This window comes from Fusarium verticillioides, chromosome 8 (genome assembly GCF_000149555.1).
Source record: "Fusarium verticillioides 7600 chromosome 8, whole genome shotgun sequence".
NCBI lineage: Eukaryota > Fungi > Ascomycota > Sordariomycetes > Hypocreales > Nectriaceae > Fusarium > Fusarium verticillioides.
Window position 1 is genome coordinate 2523077 of NC_031682.1, and position 11715 is coordinate 2534791.

Here is an 11715-nt window from a genome sequence, read left to right on the forward strand (position 1 = left end):
GCATTCGTGCCATGTCGACACTCGCTTCATCTCGAAAGAGGGCGTCGACCCCCTCTTCTCCAAGCACCAGCTTGAGTAAGAAGCTGAAGCTGACAAGCATATCCCCGCCTCAGCCGATGTCACCCGCGACGCTTATGACACTTTTCAACCAAAATCCAGCCGATCTCATGCCAGATCTGCGGATGCAGGTGACATGTCTCAAACTGTTCCTCCTGGTAATGTAAGGCCACAGAAAGATGCATCGTGGGCCTCACTGACGACCTGCAGTGCGCGCATGCCAGAACCCACGCCAAATGGGAAGAAGGTGCACGAAGTTGGGTACAGACAAGCTGTGGAGGCCCTCAACAAGTTGGATATCCTGGGTATTGCAACAAAGAGAATGATCGCTGCGGTTAATGATATTGAGAAACTTACGAGGGACATTGATGAGATTCTGGAGTTTGAAGCGCCGTCTTTTCCTAATGTGCAGCTGAAGAGGTCATGTGAACATTTCATGGGTGCGTATGAGGAGAGGTTGGCCAGCTTGGATCCCATGAGAGAAAATGGTTGTAACGATAGTATGTCTGATGGAGGGCAAGAAATGGCGTGAACTTGACACAATTCATACAATTACTAAAAAACCTTATATCCTAATTTAAAGTCCAGACCCCGTTTTGCTCCCCGAGGCAACAAGTTGGCGCGACACATAGGCGCAATTGAACAACTAACTTTGTGATGGGCGAATCAGCTCCTGTACAGGTCAGTCACTCAGTGGGTAGCGCCCTATAGTGGACTCTACAGGGCTGCTTCGGCCGAAATCCCCCCTACGGCATCTGCAAATGCAACATTGTTCCGCACAATGGCACTCGGTCAGACTCTTTGTCAACATCTGTTCGAGAAGAACATTTGATGTTCAGATTAATCAAGTCGAGCCTGCGAAATCCGACACGGGGAGCTCATTCTGTTCAATGGTCTCTTGTATGTCTCTCTGTTCGCCTCACTTGCTGCTCTTGGATAAATATCGAAGGATTTCCAGTTTCAGCCGAATCCCGATTTCTTAGCCCCCAATACACTAGCTTCACCCGTCTCACTAACACCAACCAACGACGCAAGCAATCAACGTCAACGCTCAGTCACATCCTACCACCTCCATACAGCCCAGGATATTAAACACCATCCGATCAAATAACTGCCAGAATGTCTAACCAGTCCTTGCCATTTCGAAGCAATAAGTCCATGTCCAAACTGCGACATGACTGTGACCAACGCGCATCCACCTTTGCAGAAGATCTCTCTCAGGTTTACAAGCTCCGCGTCAAGGTAGACAGAGAAAACCGTGAGTTCAAGGAAACTATCGGCAAACAGATCGACCACCTGATGCTCCTACAATCTGAGATCATCCAGGAAGCAGATGCTATTCGTACAGGAGACTCTTCACTCCCAACAGAGCAGGAGATCTCAATACTGGCCCGTCACCCAGGGATTCAACTCATCCCCGAGCATTGGTTAGTATGCCTCCTGAAAAATATTGGCGAGAATGAGAAGCTGAAAGAGCAGGAGAAGATGGTCAAAAACAGATACCAAGAGTTATATCATCAGAGAGGTCGGCCACGCATGACTCTGAAAAACGGTCATTATACACGTCGTATGGATTGGTATGCTCGACGTCTATTTAGGCGAGAAGCCGTAGCTGAAGATGAGCGACTGCCTATCAAGATTGTAAAGAGACTTGAGTTTCTGAAGCAGTATAGAGAACCGGATGCTTCGCAGACCGACTTGGAGCCTGCCCTGAGTGCTTAGACGGATGCCTCAGTTGAAAGCCCCAAGGCCCAGGGAGAAGACTGGTATGAGTGGATTTCAGGGGCTTCTCTAACGCAGCTGTTCGCAGTCTGTAAGATTCTCAAGGGAAACAATATACCCATGTTTTCTTATAGCTCGTAACAGACAATAGAGCTGAGACTACTGAGTTGTATCCAAATGGAATAGCCCTCACCATTAAATCGAATGAAAGATTACCATCGCTTTAATTATTCTTTGTATAGTGTAAGCTGATGATTGACAATGGGTCTCCGGAATTGGCTATCGCGCATGGATTTCTTAGCAGATCTCCTGTCAATCGCAAGCGATAAGTACTACTATAAACTCTTCCTATTCCTTGTCTTCAATTGCAGCAGTAACCCATTGCCTCTCCACTCTTCCTAGTAGAGCATACATGCAAATGAAATGCGTGCTGCAAATCCACATCCTAGCCGTTAGTACTGGCAATGTCAGACATCTACTACATACTGCCAGTCCAGTCTTGAGCAGCCCCCGATGAGGTAGCCCCATTGATCGGGCCCGCCAAATGGACCCCAGAGTTAGTATAGATACCAAAAGGATCACCAGAATCATTGTTGGGGTTGTAACTGTAGCCTCCAGACGATGGGGGAAGGAGTTGCCAGTACATGTTAGGCAGGCCAACAGAGTTCATGTTAATCACATCCGAGACAAATGCCGACTTCTGATCGTACTTTTGCGAATCAACTCCCCATTCCTCGAGATAGACCTTCTTCCATTGGCCTGGCAATAATGCTGTACTCGAACATCTGCTTAGGGAACGTTTCCAGAGACATGAGCCCAGAAAGTGTCGATGGAGGTGTCCTCGGCTATTCTCACAAGTTCCTCTTTGCAGATAGTGCCCCAATTATGTGAGATATTCAATGACTCTTATTGGCCACCGTAATCGACTAGACCATGTCGATCCTTCAATATAGGCGTGAAACCTTTGCAATTTACCCAAAAGGTTGTAAGTAACGACCCTCTTGCATTTACGACCTGCTCATTCTGGCACGGCGATAGAGTCCGGATGAACCGGCCGACAATAATGGGAAGTTATCAGACAATCTTTTGTGGCGAGACCTAGTAATAGCGAGCCATTGGGTGTACGAATCCACTCTCGGCAGCTGAACCAGGTACGGAGTTTCATATTCGGCGTTAGACTCTAGCTAGCGCATAATCTGCCATCAACACGAGACAAATATTATTGCTCCTGAACGCTCAGTCGGTTTTTACGATATCGATTAAAAGGCTGAGAAGCCTCTATGAGTAAACCCAAGCAGATAGCTTGATCACCATCAGTCAATAACCTCACTCTCTACCATTGCAGAATCATTCGACTCCTCCCAAACTTCATCCACCATGCCTTCCCTCCTCACCCTTTCAATGATGGTTGGAACCATCGCGACACCAGTAGTCGCAGATATCTACAACGTCAACGTTCCCTCTGGTTTCTTTTCCGGTCCTCAGTCCGGCATCGGCTCATGGTACCGTGCCTCCACGGGCCAGGACTCAACCAACGGACAAAGCTGGTGCGGCTACAAGTACTACAACTCAGACCCTGTGTTTGCTCCCGTAAGCCATTACAGATTAATATCCTTCTTGAATGCCTACTTACGGTTTCACAGTCTCTGAAGGCAATGGGAGGTGCCACGTATAACTCCAACCCTGATGCCTGGAGACAGCAGACTAGGAAGTATTGTGGTCTAGAAGCAAGGGTCACGGACCCTGCCACTGGTAAGAGTCAGCTTATGTACATTGGCGATTCTTTCGATGATGCATGGGTCAGAGTAAGTCACACGAGGATCTTGGGATGAATCGCAACTGATAAGTCCGTGTAGACGCCAGCATCCATCGACATTATGATCGACGCCTACTCCAACATTCACGGAAATCCCAACGGCGACAAGAACAATGTCATCAAGGGAGTTCAGTGGGAGCTCACAGGTAGGGTCAACACCCAGTATGCTGCCCCGGGTGCATCTTGGCCTCCTACATCCGGTGGATCTGGCGGTAGCTCAGGTGGTGGTTCTGGCAGCACTGGTGGTTTGGGAGCCAAGTGCGATGGTCAGACCAAGCTATGCAACAGCGGCCTCACCTGTCTGTCCCCTGATGGTGTCTGCAGCGACAAGGCTTGCAATTGGGGGTAAGTGATCCGATGAAGAATGACATGTTATGATGCTAATTAGTCTTGCTAGGTGCCAGGGATGGTCTTGCAGCTCAAGTGTCCCGTGCCAAAAGCCCTCGAACTGTGTTAGTGGTGTTTGCAGCGCTTAGAAATGGGAATGTTGATTCCAGATATTCCTTCGATATTAGAATGTTCACTTCACTTTCAATTCAAGGGGTAGAGAAGGATCTCGATTTAGACATGAGCTTCTGGCGATCAACAGGCCGATTTATCTACACAAATTTCGACGTCACAATCATTTTTCTCATAAACAGTATCATACTCGACAAACGGTATTCAGAGTCGCTTAATATAGAATTTGCAACTAAATATCCTTACTCTCCTCAGTCATCATCTGCATAGCGGATGTTCACCAGATACTCCAACTGCCTTCTCTTAGCATCATATACTTGCTCCCTTCTTACCTCAAGATCCTTCTCAAGCTTAACACACTCATCTTTCTTTGCCGTCAGATCCTTACAGTCAAGACGTTTTAGAATTTCCAGATGTCGTTTACATTCTTCGTATGCAGCCTCAGCAGCTTTGATCTCCGCTTCTTGAGCTTCATTGACGCAGGACTCTAGCTTGATGATTCTCATATCCTTCTTGTCGAATTGAAATGGCGCCGTGGCTTTTATTTCTCGGCGCTTGATTTCAATTCTGGTAATGCTGAGAGCATGTTGGAGATCAGCGACGTTTGCGGCGAGATCAATGCACTCAGTGCACTTCAAGTCGTTGGTGTAGTTATCCATTGGTGGCCGTGATGTTGGTGGTAATTCTCTTAGCTGAGATGCTTGATGGTAAGTATTGGCGTTTGTAAAAGTTGCTGCTGAACCATGATCGATCACAGAGTTGGGAAGACTTATATAGTGTAAATGAGGTATTGATTGTTCTATAAGGCAATGCTTTGTTCTCGTAGTTCTCAGCAGAATAAACACCAGCTGTTCACTTGGCATCGTTTGTTCATGGCTTGGGGCTTCGAAAGCATTTGACCTGGACAAAGAACAGAGCGTATTCTCATGCTCAGCTTCACTTCAACCCAGTATAGTGCTTGAATCCATATCCTTTTCAGCTCCATCCTTTGTACCTTAATTCTCGATCGCGGTATCTGTTATGGTGGGTTCTCCGAATCTGCGCTAAGGCCTGAAGTTCCCTTTGAGCCCGCGATCTTTGCCCCTACTTTTTACTGAACATAGCAGGGTATTTCTATCATCGTCATAGATACAGTATTCGAAACGATTGATACTTCACCAGTTCTTGTCCTTCGGTCTTTTAGCTTCTAGCATGTGTGGCGGGATGCTACGCGCAGTCTGTCCAACGTGGCGGTGAGCACCATCATGAAATCCAGCCAAACACTGTACACATGTCAGCCCCAGACTTGATTGAGGCGAATCGGCCGAAAAGGCCGGAGAGGCTTGCAACGTCATAGAGTTTGCAGCGTAGCATCGAGTAAGATGAAAACTGGGGGTTCGACGTCAAGTCAATATCGAAGCCAGTGCTCATTGGAGAATATCGTGCTTGGTCAATGCTGGAAGAATAACTGCTGATTTATTACCAGGGTTAAAGGCGGTCAAACTGAACCAAGAATAAATGTTCCATCTTGAACCAGCTCCTTCAACATTGTTCACTTCGGTACACTAGACAATCACTATCAATCACCATGATGACCATCAAGTCCCTTGTTCTTTCCGTCCTCCTCATCGGAGCCGTCAAGTCGTATGATCACCCTCTCCATTCCGTACTGAGCCGTTGAACTAACTCGTTCCAACAGAGAAGACGCAAAGGATCTCAGCAAGCATAATTGCTGCCTTCACATCAAAAACGCCAGTGATGCTTGGTGGATGACAAATCCCGATGTCACCAAAGAGGTCTGCCAGTCATACTACAAGGATGTCGTGAGTTTATTGTCGTCTTTACTCCTGAGTATAACTGAAACTGTTTCCAGGCGAAATTTGACAGCGAGACTGGGACGTGTAATGAGCATAAGAACGGGACGATTAATGGTGCTGATTGGAAGAGCAAGTGTAAGATCTATGGAACGTCTTTAGGCTGGACTGATGATCGAGTTGGGGCTGGGCATGACGCGACGTGTTATCCGATAGATGCGTGAGAATCTGCCCGGAAAAGGTGACGAAGGACTCCGGCGCACTCACGTATCTGGTCTGCATATGGCAGATCGAGAAACGACAGTCCTTGTTGCGAGAACCGGAGGTGTTGATAAACCTCGTATCACCGCGAGTCTTCGGGTCGAAGACTTACCACGAAGCAGCCAACCATCGATGGTGGTATCGTGAGAGAAGGGCTGGTCACGTACTGCGAGCGCTCATGGAATGGGCAACCTTCAGATAGTTACCGGAATGCCATACCAGGACCCAAGTTTTTGTATATCCACAGTTCACTGAGGCCAATATGTATGAATCCGTCCTGTTTTCAGTGCAGCAAGATATTTGAATGCCAGTGACATCATCTAGTTGTTTCTGCTTGCGGCGACGGGGCATTGATCGATCTTTCGTTTCGTCACTGCCCAGGAACACATTATCTCATAATCAATCGCGTTCTGGCTGTCAACTTATCAGACCAACAGCCTTACCAGTATTTGATCGGCTTGCGTATCGTGTTGATCGTCGCCAACGTTTGCGGGGCTCAGGTGACTCGTTCGTGGCGTCAACCTCAAACGTGTTTGGCCCCATGATGATTGCCAACATCACCAGACTCCACCAGCCTCAAGACTCAGACAATTGATTAAATAAAAATGAAAATCGCTCAATATGACTCTTCTAAAAGTAAAGCAGAGTATCACGAGTTAAATCCACCTCGCCAACACCACTAACCCCAAAACCCAACTTATCAACCCCCCAAAACTCGCACCAACACTCCTCTCCGCCAATAAACTACTCGCCGTACTATTCCCCAATAGCCACGTCACAACCCCAGCGCCATCCTCATCATCAATACTACACACCATTCTACAAACATTCTCATCCCCTCTCTTCCTCAAAAACCTCCCTTTCGGGCCCTTATCATCTCTCTTGCGCTTATCAGATGTATCGCTGGTATTGTACAGCAACTGAAGCCACTGCATCTCCATGTACGCCTCTTCACCCGTCGTCATATTCTGTGTCCAAACGCCTCCATCTCCCCAGGTATTAAAGATCATGAGAGATGGATCGCGGGGTACTTGGAAGGAAATGTTGGCAACTTGTTTGCCGTTGGCGTACCAGATTGATTGGCTTGGTGTCCAGTCCATGCGATGCTCTACCCATTCGTTCCACTTGAGATTATCGGGGAGTGTTGTGTTGCGCGTTGCTTTGGGATATACTTCGCCTTCGATGCTGTAACCTGGATGATTCGTGTAATGAACCCGATCGTAGTCTTCGCGGGTCAGGATTTCCATATCGGCTTCTTGCACGTTCTTGATCTCGTCGGCGGGGACGTACGTGAACATCGCCATACAAGCGCCGGGTGCACCTCTCACGCGACCGAGGAATCTGATGGAGAGAAACTGGAAGCGATCAATTGAGTCAAACTCAGATGCGACTTGAAAGTCTTGTTGTCGACTCGTTCGCATGGAGAGGTATGTTTCTGACGCGGGGTTCTTGTCTGGGTTGATCCGGATGTAAATGTTGTTTGCAGAGTTGACCATGGGGAATCTGGCGCCGTATGCCAGAGTGTCGTGACTTCTTCGGTTGCTCCAGCTTTGAATGGCCCAAAAGTCTTTCCATTCTTTTTTCTTGAAGTATTTGCTCGTGACGTCGGCTTCAGCGGATGCATTCTCTCCAGCGATCGTGTCGGGAATTCCAGCGTAGTCTCCGAGGTTTCTAAAGTCCCAGAACCGATGGTGGGTGTAATATTCTGGTTCAATGCCGTCTGTCAGGTAGCAATCGCACTGGCCAGCCTCCCAGTCTTCTGGCTTCGTCTCAGTCGCATTGTCTTTGGCTCTCGTCACTGCCATGAGCGCGAAAACAACGAGGTTTTGTAAAATCCCCATGCTTTTTTATGATCGTCGTGCATCAATGCGACATGGTCAACGGGCAGATTAAGTTTAAGAACCAAGGCTGATGGAGGGTCACATCTGATATTAGACTGAGATGAGCAATGCAAGAATCGATAGCGTCGTTTCTAGCACCGAACGACTGCGACTAACGATCCATGAATATCGATTACTTATGCCGCTTTGGGAACGGCTCAGTAGCGAATGCGAAAGTACGGAACGGAGCACGCAGTAAAGGCCAAGGAAGCCCATTTGTTCTTGGCGATAATTGATACTGAGGGGAGAAACCTGCGTGTGATGCTTGCGCTGGTAAATGGCCTAACGCCACTAACAACTGTTTCAAGACTGGTGGTCGGCCATCTGAGCAGATGCCATTTTCTTACCGAGAATTGTTTTGAGGCATGTGCATGCCCACTGAAACATGTTGCAGGTACCGATGGATTGAATCAAGTTTGTTTTGAGACATTCAACGGTCTACACCACAATACTGAGTGGCGCGTTTTGCTACAGAGAGTTAAACTATGCTTAAACTCCTTAGGTTATCGATGCATCACCGCTCAGCCTAGACCTATATAACATTGCGCTCTCATCATCGCCCTTTCCTACAGCTTGACCCAGTTATCGAGCTTTTTTGCAAAACTTAGTTTTATTTGTAGACAGTCTGAATTGGCTGGCTGTCTTGTTATACTCATGCTGAACTGTTAATTCTCGTCGCTTACCCTGAACGTCAACAAAAAGCGCTATTGTTATCTTATCAAGTTACTAGCGTATCTGATATCGCTTCTCCTGAATACACTCTAACTCCTGTTTTTTTTTTGCTAGCGGGGTACCTGCTAACAAGGATCTGACTTAATTTTACTTAAATATCTTTTGATATTTCTATTTTAACTTATAAAAAGTAATGAGATATTAATCTCTATATAAATTTATATTTTATATGTATTTTAAAGTTAAAATATAGCTATTTTATAAACTTTTATAAAATACCCTGGCTTAAAGGGTGGGGCTGTCACATACTAACAAAAATACAGGGGCTGAACTGTAGCAGACTGACCGGAAATTGGCAGGAGGAGGCCAAGACGACCAAGAATGACGTGTAACCAATACAACACCAACATCCGCTTCCATACGGAGAGCGGCTCACAATTCAACACATCACTTTTCTCAATAAATTTAGCGAGATCAAGTTTCGTATAGTTATGCTTAGTTCGAGACGCGGCATGATGCGACAAGTCATACACAAGTTGAACGTGAAAATAGGAGAGCGAGCACGACTATGGTTCGACAAGAGGTGGCCTGGGTCGTGATTTTTGGAGAGGCGGAAGCAGAATGAGTCAATTGACCAAGTGAACAATATCGAATATGCTGCGGAATGAGAAGAATGTCAAGATATGTATTACTCTAGGCTATTATCTTGCGACAGAACGAATATCAAATTGATCTATTTTTACACCAGCCAACAGAACAATCGCACAAAACACAAAATTCTCAATCACTTGCACCATCTCTCAACGCGAACGCCTTCCAGCTTTTCTAGTAGTGAAAAGTCCATGTTGTGCTGTTTCATAGCGACAACAATGACATCAAATGTTTTCAAGAAGTTCTTGTTCCAATCACGCTCCCCAAGACGAGGAACCTGAGGCACAGCTTCTTGCTTTACAAGGGCATCAGCCCAAGTGAGGTCAATCCGAGCACCCGAAACAGCTAACTCTCGAACAAGAGAAACACCAGGTGAGTTGTCGAGCTGAGACTGACCAGCCTTGAAACCAAGACCAACGACCAGTACACGTGAGCGACGCTCGGTGATGGGGAGTGACTTAATGAGGCGCTGGGCAAGCTTGGCGGGCCTGTCACTCATGGCTTGTGAACAAGCTTCAAGCAAAGGAAATGAACTGTTGGAAAGAAGATAGTGCGGGTTGACTGGAATACAGTGTCCGCCGACACCGACACCAGGGGTGTAGGGCTTATAGCCAAATGGCTTGGTAGACGCTGCAGAACAGACCTCGTAGGGATCGATGCCGTGGGGGATACACGCATCAGCCATTTCATTGGCGTACGCGATACAGACCATACGCTGGCAGTTCTCGTACAGCTTCATCATCTCGGCAACCTCAGGCTTAGAAACAGTAACGACGTTGTCGAAAACGGTGGAGTATATGCAGTTGATAGCATCAAGAGAGCCGGGGAGGATATCGTCAAGTCCTGAGATGATTTTGGGGATCGACTTGACTGGGGGTTCGGTACGGCCTGGGTCGACGCGCTGAAGTTGTGGGTTAGTAAACGTCCTGGTGGTAAAAGACAGTTGATAGCTGAAGGTGTCACGTACCTCTGGCGACATGCCAGCAAAGAGACCAAGTTTCGTGGCGATGGGCCCGACCAACTCACGGGTCATACCAACAGCAACAGAGCTCTCAATAACAACAGTCGAACCCCGACGAGCAACTTGACCGACCATCTGGAGAGCATCACGAAGGTATGAAGAGTCGATAGTCTTGTTAGGTCGCAACAGTGTAGGCACTGAGATGAGAAAGTGCGTAGCAGCGATAAGGTCATTCTGAGTTCGCGAAAAGGTGACGTTCTCGTTGTCCTTGAAATCCTGTCGAAGATCGTGAATGCGTTTCTCAGAAACATCAAAGCCGATGACTTGATACTTTGACGAGAATGAGCTGACGAGATGTCTTCCGACGTAGCCGACTCCAACGACTGCTACCACAGGGGTATCGTCCGGAGTGACATCGGTAGAGACTCTGAGACTGAGATCTGTCTCTGAGGGGACGGAGCTTAGAGGAGGAGTGACTGGATAGAAAGGGAATGAAGAGAGAGAGTCTGAAGGAGTGAGCATGCCGGTGAAGTCCTCCATCTTGAGAAGTCCTTCAAAGGTTGACTGAAAGAGAGAAAACAAGAGATAAGGCAAAGCCGAGCGAGGATTTCAGATGAAAAAGGTTCAATGGTGATCAACCATCCGATATTACGGCTGTTCAAACCCAACATCTTAAGTATTCTCCCTTCAAGGCCTAGCCCACGACTTGCGAGATTTTTATGTACACTCATCATATTGAATTATGCGCATCATGAAAACGCGCGAAAAACACTCCGTCTAGACCTCCTCGACCGTATTACTGCGAACGCCTCACACTGCAGCGCCAACGAGCCAGATCAGCTTGGACCCAACTGAACGTTTCCACTGAAGTCCCAATCCTGGTTCGGACTAAGTCTAGATGGCTGACGGTGTGGATTGAAACAATTCAGTTGAGCCTCGTTTCTTCTGAAGCCACCTTTTCGCAAACTTCCAAGTTATGAACATCAGCATCTCTTTGGTCGGCCGATCGGCGGGTGCAATAACAGAGACATACGGGAAACACCGTACCAGGATGACAGGAGAAACTTGTTTATTGGACAACCATGCAGGACTGTAAAACGTTCCTGAATATTTGGGGAGCTGAAGATCAATCAGAGAAGTGACGGAGACTATTGATTCCTCCAAGCCAATGATAATGGGAATCATCTCTTCTTTAATCCGGTAGTTGAATTCTGGGCTCTAGACCGATCCACGCGATAACCTCAACGAGCGATTAATCTCTTCTTCTATCAGGTTACTCTGCATCCCCATGTAAATCGCTTGCCATTGACGCTGAGTACAGTATCCAATGGCCTGGAACCAGCTATCAAGACCGATAGATCCTCCCGTGAGCAAAATACAGGGTCAGGGATATGCCAGCCCGTGCTGAAAAAAATAAAACACACGGCTCTGTCGGGACTTTTG

The 11715-nt window shown here is 47.3% G+C and overlaps 8 protein-coding genes across 8 annotated transcripts; 4 read left to right on the forward strand and 4 right to left on the reverse strand.

Annotated features, from left to right (window-relative positions):
* Positions 1-11: 11 nt before the first annotated feature.
* Positions 12-689, forward strand: FVEG_13452 (hypothetical protein; the record flags this gene model as incomplete). Its single annotated transcript, XM_018902821.1, has 3 exons — positions 12-220; positions 268-557; positions 646-689. 3 exons carry the CDS (start codon positions 12-14, stop codon positions 687-689), a joined length of 543 nt encoding a protein of 180 aa, XP_018761645.1.
* Positions 690-1176: 487 nt separating this feature from the next.
* FVEG_13453 (hypothetical protein) lies at positions 1177-1779 on the forward strand (the record flags this gene model as incomplete). Its single annotated transcript, XM_018902822.1, has 1 exon — positions 1177-1779. The coding sequence occupies one exon, from the start codon at positions 1177-1179 to the stop codon at positions 1777-1779; it is 603 nt and encodes a 200-aa protein (XP_018761646.1).
* A 348-nt stretch (positions 1780-2127) lies between these two features.
* On the reverse strand, positions 2128-2449 carry FVEG_17526 (hypothetical protein; the record flags this gene model as incomplete). Its single annotated transcript, XM_018906773.1, has 2 exons — positions 2128-2177; positions 2266-2449. 2 exons carry the CDS (start codon positions 2447-2449, stop codon positions 2128-2130), a joined length of 234 nt encoding a protein of 77 aa, XP_018761647.1.
* Positions 2450-3156: 707 nt separating this feature from the next.
* FVEG_13454 (hypothetical protein) lies at positions 3157-4071 on the forward strand (the record flags this gene model as incomplete). Its single annotated transcript, XM_018902823.1, has 4 exons — positions 3157-3369; positions 3423-3584; positions 3636-3940; positions 3993-4071. 4 exons carry the CDS (start codon positions 3157-3159, stop codon positions 4069-4071), a joined length of 759 nt encoding a protein of 252 aa, XP_018761648.1.
* A 234-nt stretch (positions 4072-4305) lies between these two features.
* Positions 4306-4713, reverse strand: FVEG_13455 (hypothetical protein; the record flags this gene model as incomplete). The annotated part of the gene is made up of 1 exon (XM_018902824.1): positions 4306-4713. One exon carries the CDS (start codon positions 4711-4713, stop codon positions 4306-4308), a length of 408 nt encoding a protein of 135 aa, XP_018761649.1.
* Positions 4714-5568: 855 nt separating this feature from the next.
* Positions 5569-6353, forward strand: FVEG_13456 (hypothetical protein). Its single transcript, XM_018902825.1, has 3 exons — positions 5569-5677; positions 5733-5856; positions 5907-6353. The coding sequence occupies exons 1-3, from the start codon at positions 5622-5624 to the stop codon at positions 6069-6071; spliced, it is 345 nt and encodes a 114-aa protein (XP_018761650.1). The 5' UTR covers positions 5569-5621; the 3' UTR covers positions 6072-6353.
* Positions 6354-6764: 411 nt separating this feature from the next.
* Positions 6765-7913, reverse strand: FVEG_13457 (hypothetical protein; the record flags this gene model as incomplete). Its single annotated transcript, XM_018902826.1, has 1 exon — positions 6765-7913. One exon carries the CDS (start codon positions 7911-7913, stop codon positions 6765-6767), a length of 1149 nt encoding a protein of 382 aa, XP_018761651.1.
* A 1531-nt stretch (positions 7914-9444) lies between these two features.
* On the reverse strand, positions 9445-10812 carry FVEG_13458 (hypothetical protein; the record flags this gene model as incomplete). Its single annotated transcript, XM_018902827.1, has 2 exons — positions 9445-10212; positions 10279-10812. The coding sequence occupies 2 exons, from the start codon at positions 10810-10812 to the stop codon at positions 9445-9447; spliced, it is 1302 nt and encodes a 433-aa protein (XP_018761652.1).
* Positions 10813-11715: the final 903 nt, after the last annotated feature.

Excerpts from the sequence above, each read along its gene's own strand:
- FVEG_13456 (XM_018902825.1), top strand. The coding sequence starts at position 5,622 with ATGATGACCATCAAGTCCCTTGTTCTTTCCGTCCTCCTCATCGGAGCC. Across the intron at positions 5,678-5,732 it reads CTCATCGGAGCCGTCAAGTC|AGAAGACGCAAAGGATCTCA; the intron begins GTATGATCACCC and ends TCGTTCCAACAG. Across the intron at positions 5,857-5,906 it reads AGTCATACTACAAGGATGTC|GCGAAATTTGACAGCGAGAC; the intron begins GTGAGTTTATTG and ends AACTGTTTCCAG.